Below are 6,216 nucleotides of genomic sequence, written 5' to 3' on the forward strand. Positions count from 1 at the left end.
TGTCATAAATTCAGTCCCATCGCCATAGAGAATCCAGAACCTAAACAGACCTGAAACACAGTCATGAACCTGTCCTCCAAAAGCCCACCAACCTTACCAATCAGACTCAGTGCAAAATCAATATTGAACACTGCCTGACGGTTCACTCCTCCATCCAACCATGAACCACCCCCTGTTAACTTCCCCGAATTTCCTAACCTCGAAGGTTGCATCGTTCCCCAAATCCCTCAACATAGAAACCAAACTTACATCCACAAAAAGAACTGTAGTCCATCACCTAAAATCTGATCCTAACCTTATAACACTATCTGCAGACAAGACTCCCCCCCCCAATTGTGCTTACGAAGTGCAGGGATTACCAGCTGTCAGATTCATCCACCTACAGCCATAGTAATCCTATTTGAGAAAGTAGCAGGATCTCCTGTCCCTCTTCAAATACTTAGGCACATCACAGAACCTCTCCCCCAAGTCTGTATCTCTCCTCACCCCTACCTCTCCCTTTAGATTACTGCAATCTTCTACTTTTTCAAGATTTTTCTTATGAGGTCATTGATGTTCTTAATGAATGGCAGAAAAACGTTCGATTTCACCAGTGCTTGAGCATCGCTGAGATCTCTACGTGGTGGTCTACATGCTCTTTTCACCTCAGCAAATGAATAACCATTCTTGGACAATGCATTGGTGAGATGTTTTAATTCTGCATCAAGCAGCTCTGGTTCGCTGATTTTCCTTGCTTTGCCTGCCAACTTTTTTTTATGCCTTGCTTTTCTTGTGGATGGTGGTTACGAATCCCGGTGTAGGTAATCGGTCTGTCTGTGTCTGTTTTCGGTAAACCGTGTGGCCCAAGCTACCATCTTCTATCTTGAAAATTAGCACATCAAGAAAATTTAATGTTCTGCTTGCCACCTCCTCTTTGGTAAACTGAATCTTTGGATTGATCCCGTTCAGGTGTTGTGAAAACGATCCACTTCCTCGTTGCCATCCTGCCACAAAACAAATGTATCATCAGTGTAACAGAACCAAAGATTCGGTTTCTCTTTCGCAGTTTCCAAAGCCTGCTCCTCGAATTTTTTCATAAAGAAGTTCACTATAAGCGGGCTGAAGGGGCTCCCCATCCACTTGACCACTGCATAATAGCCTGGAACATTTTATTATGTGTGACATTTGTGGCCATGAAAGTTTACATTTTACAGTCGGTTGGTTATATCAGAAATATTTATGTATTGTCTTACTTGTTAATGTACATGTAAACATATTTTATCAATTTCACATTTCAGTACTCCAAATTGATGTGAGCCTTAACATTTTAAAAAAGGGCAGAACTTTGAGGAACCATCCCAGGACCGTTTACAGTGTCAGTAAAACCACATTTGTCGGGGGAATGTCTCCTATACTGAAAATAGCTTTTGTCCCCAGTCTCTTTTTCACTCCGCAAATGCCTGTGAAACCTTTTGTTGGAAGAGTTATCTTTCATGCATGACAGTTTACAATTGAACCTTCCACAACATACATGTATCATGCCGACTTTCACAATTTTGAGAACCAATTGCAATAGTGCTGCTCCACTGTACATAGTTGCAGGTATTGAGTCCTCCTTATCTTGCCCACAGACTTAATAAGCTGATGTGATCCAGCATGCTTGTTTACTGTGTTGAATGATTAGTTAATCAACAGTATTTGACATGTAGTGGAAATTGGAAGTGGCTCTTTTTTTATATCTTTGGGAACACAAAGAGTTATGCAAAGCTACAATTTCAAGTTTCCGTGGTAAGTGGGGCATTTGCTATGTTAATATTTACATGAACATGTGAAGAAATGCACAGGCCACATCACATTGTATTATCATTGAGGTCACCCGTTCAGTTTACAGATACCGTTGTGAAGATGAAACATTACCAACCTATAACAATACCTCCAAAGTCTCAAACATTTCTTCTTTGATAGTCTTCCTGTGATTGTTGGATTTGGTAAACAGTTCTTAAATAACATATGCAACATTGCAGAAATTACTTTTTGGTCTTCTTGGTTTATTATTGCATAGTAACATTTCAGTGACTAGCTTGTGTTCAGGAATTTTGGATTTCACATCATCTAAGAGCAGCTAAATATTTTAAAAGTGGCAACATTTTAATTTTATACTTTAACTACATAGCAGTGACTGGCAAATGACATAAATAAAATAATGGCTGAATAGTTTGACCACTTCCCCTATACTGACAAAGTAACTTTGCTCTATGATACCAACTGTCGAAAAATTATGTGACTAAACATACGATTGTTTGCATAATGAATGCTAGCTTCTGACTCACTAAGGCTTTGTGCATGATGTCTATGTATAGCTGCATGTATTACAGGAAATTATAAATTGACAAAATACTGGACTGTTACATTTTAGTTATTAACATATAGGCCACAAAGATACAATAGGTAAAGAAGTACATTTGATTAACCATTAGCTGTAAAACTAACAAATGGGGAAATCATCAGTAGTGTTTTATGTGAATCAATTTAATGTGTAATGGAATTCCTAAAATTTACCATGGGTTCTTGAGAAAATTAATTTTTCTAACTGGCCTAATTAACAAATTAACATCTCATTTTCATGAAAATTGGGTTTACAAAACTATAGTTATGAATTTTTAAAATAATTACATTTTAATATTGGAACTGTTCGGAAAACAAAAATTTTGAATACATATAACATCTGAGATATTGAGTTCTTAGAAAAAGTAAAACATTCATTGAAACATCAGTAATAAGAGCTTTTAAACAAACTAGGTCAGTCCTGAAACAATCAAATTTTAAAATCCTTGAATATTGACAGGCACGTGGTCTTTAGGTATCATAAATTATGAATATTTTAGTAAATAGAATATTTTTATGTGAACTATTTAATTATTGTAATTAGTAATTGGGGAAATTAATAAAATTAATATTAAAGTTATTTGAAATATGTGAATAAGAATTCAGTCAGTGCTACATGCAGACTAAGTTGACAGTCGGAAAAGTGGCAAGCAGCTGTGCCTTTATGGCTGTTCCACTCAGCCACCACTCCCATTGACAACATAGTTTGCACATACAATATGTGTGTTATATGTATGATGGAAAACAGAAAAAAAATTATTTACATAATGAGTAGAATTGTAGCAAATGGGGCTATTCTGCATTGCTAGGTCTCAAAGTGCCTTTCAGTTGCACTAGTAATTATTTCACAATTGAAGGTAATGATAGTCACAAAGATGTCTTGGACTGAAATGCTTGGCCACAGTTCAACCATGTGCATGTGGTATTACAGAACTCAGGAGGGTGTTGGATGGTAGTAGAACAAACACTGAGGTTGATCTTAAAGCTAAAAGAAGTTAGTTTCCGCCTCTATAGCTGTCCATAATAACGAAAGTGTTTCCGTTGCAGGATTTTGTGCATGAAATGATTTCTCAGTTGTGTGTAATGTTGAACAAGATTTGTGTTGGGCTATTTGCATGGTCAAATCATTCACAAGAATTATTCAGAATATTCTTAAAACCATTTGCGATCAATTGTGGCCTGGTGATGCGACGCATTGTCATCCATAAAAGTTCCACCATTGTTTGAAGTCCATGTATGGCTTTAAATGGTCTCCAAGTAGCTGAATGTAACCATTTCCAGTTAATGATGGATTCAGCTGGACCAAAGGATGCAGTCCAGTCCGTGTAAACACAGCCCACACCATTATGGAGGCTCCATCAGCTTGCACACTGCCTTGTGTCCATGGCTTTGTGGGGTCTGTACACACTTGAACCCTACCATCTGCTCTTACCAACTGAAACCTAGACTCATCTGACCCAGCCACAGTTTTCCAGTAATCTAGGTTGCAACCAATAAGGTCACAAGCCCAGGAAAGGCACTGCAGGTGATGTGCTGTTAGCAAAGGTACTCGCGTCAGCTATCTGCTGCTGCCATAGCCCTTTAACACCATATTTCAGCACACACTCCTAACAGATATGTTCATCGTACACCCCACATTGATTTCTGTGGTTATTTCACGCAGTGTTGCTTGTCTGTTAACACTGACAACTGTACGCAAATGCTGCTGCTCTCAGTCGTTAATTGAAGGCCGTTGCCCACTGTGTCATCTGTAGTGAGAGGTAATACCTAAAATTTGATACTCTTGACACTGTGGATCTCAGAATATTGAATTCCCTAATGATTCCCGAAATCAAATGTCCCTTGCGTCTAGCTCCAACTACCATTCCGCATTCAGAGTCTGTTAATCTCCATTGTGAGGCCATAATCATGTCAGACACATTTTCACATGAATCATCTGAGTACAAATGACAGCTCCCCTAATGCACTACCCTTTTATATCTTCTGTGTGCGATACTACTGTCATCTGTATATGTGCATATCATTATTCCATGACTTTTGTCATCTCAGTGTATGACAACAGTACACTCGGTGAAAGTTCTTGAAGTCACGAATGGTTAAGCTTACAAGGCTCATTTATCTTGGGAAGGAGGTTTTAAGATAGGTGAGCAATGTTGAAAAGGAGAAAGTTTTTTAGTAAAGGATCTTAAAGCCACAGTTGATACCATAATTGTTTGTAGGACACCCTTATTTAAATATATATGGGTGTTACTCAAAATGTCTTCTGGTAATTTAAAATCCATAATCCATTTTTTTCCTTCTTATCCCATCCAGTAAGTCTGCTTTGACACAGGGTTTCCTTTAATTCTCACCATTTTTTATGATACATGTCAGTTGCTCTAAATATGTGGAGCCGGAAGAAATTACAAACTGTTTTCAGGTGGCACACAATGGTGTGTGGAAAGGTACTGAAGGTGGCCAATATACTTGGACTGAAGGGCTTCTCCATATCCAATGGATGGGTTGATAGATTGAAGTAGTGGTATAATGCTGTGTACAAAACTGCATGTGGCGAAGGGGACAGGTAAATGTAAACATTTTAGTGAATGGCAAAAAGAAATATAAACCAAGGGACATCTTCAAAATAAATGAGACTAGGATCTTTTTCAGCATTCTTCGAAACAAAACACTTGACTGCTGTGGAAAGAAATGTAGAGTTCGCTTTACAGCAATGCTAATAGGCCTGAAAGAAATCAATGGTGTGTCTGTGTAGGGGGGGGGGGGGGGGGGGGGGGCGCGGCATTGTTTTAAAATAATTGCCAACAAACTATGGTGCCAGTAACAAAGCGTGGATGACATCTAAACTATTCAAGAAGCACTTGCGTAGCCCTGATGCAAGAATCATAACAGAAAATCCTGATTGTGGATTGTTGCCATGCACACCCAAAAAATATAAATTTACACATTGTGCAGTGTAAGTTCCTGCTACCAAACTGCAGACCTTCAATGTGAGAATTATTCATGCTTTCGGAACTTATTAGGTTTTAAGTCTGATGGCAAATGGAAGAGACATAGCCTCCTTTAATGTGTCAATCTTAAATGCTTTACTATATTGCTAAGACATGAACAGATATTAAGGAATCATACAGTGCAGTGGTGAAAGTATATCTGTTGAAGAAGTGATAGTAGTGATAAGTGGGTTTTGTTGTATTGTAGATGTAAATGCAGCAGTGAAGACAAATACTGGAAAACTATTGTAAATTACAAACCACAGTACCTATTTCATCATCATGTCCCATAAATGAAAGTCAGTATAATAATTAAAATGGTTTCATAGAACATTAATAAATGTGTGCATAAAAGGTTAAAGAGCAATAGTGGATGGGGGATAACATATGAGGAGAGAGAGAGAGTAGTAAATGATTTTCTAAAAAGTTTGCTAATAGTATGTTTCCTTATATTTTCAGCGCACTTGTATGGGGATCTTCTGTAAAACATCAACCTCAGAAAGTTGGCAAGGATCATATGCTCATGGATGAAGATGTTGTCCAGATTGTGAAAAAGGTCTGATTTTGTATTTTTTGATGGCACTGAAAACTTAAGGCATCTTCTGATAGTGCCAACTTATAAACATCAATTCTGAATACTTTGAAATCAGTGGATATTTGTGAATGTTGATTTTATCAAAAATAAAATATATTTAGTGAATCCAACCTGTACGAAAATTGACTCTAGAATAAATTTACCTGGTATCCAGTAACTTATGTTATAGATTACTTATCAAAAAGTGAGACTGAATTATTAAATTAATTTGTGTGTACAAACTTCAAATTTTATAGACCAATTCAGAAACTATGGTGGTCCACACGGGTC

General features: G+C 37.5%; 1 protein-coding gene across 1 annotated transcript in view; it reads left to right on the forward strand.

The window, feature by feature from the left end:
- LOC126362583 (GTP-binding protein 128up) overlaps positions 1-6,051 on the forward strand; it is a 52,135-nt gene extending 46,084 nt beyond the window's left edge. The window contains exon 8 of the mRNA XM_050007892.1: positions 5,811-6,051. Within this exon, the coding sequence (XP_049863849.1) occupies positions 5,811-5,913 (103 nt within the window). The 3' untranslated portion in view covers positions 5,914-6,051. The remainder of the gene's footprint in view (positions 1-5,810) is intronic.
- The last annotated feature ends 165 nt before the right edge of the window (positions 6,052-6,216 follow it).

The sequence above is a fragment of the Schistocerca gregaria genome, chromosome 1, assembly GCF_023897955.1.
Source record: "Schistocerca gregaria isolate iqSchGreg1 chromosome 1, iqSchGreg1.2, whole genome shotgun sequence".
Lineage (NCBI taxonomy): Eukaryota > Metazoa > Arthropoda > Insecta > Orthoptera > Acrididae > Schistocerca > Schistocerca gregaria.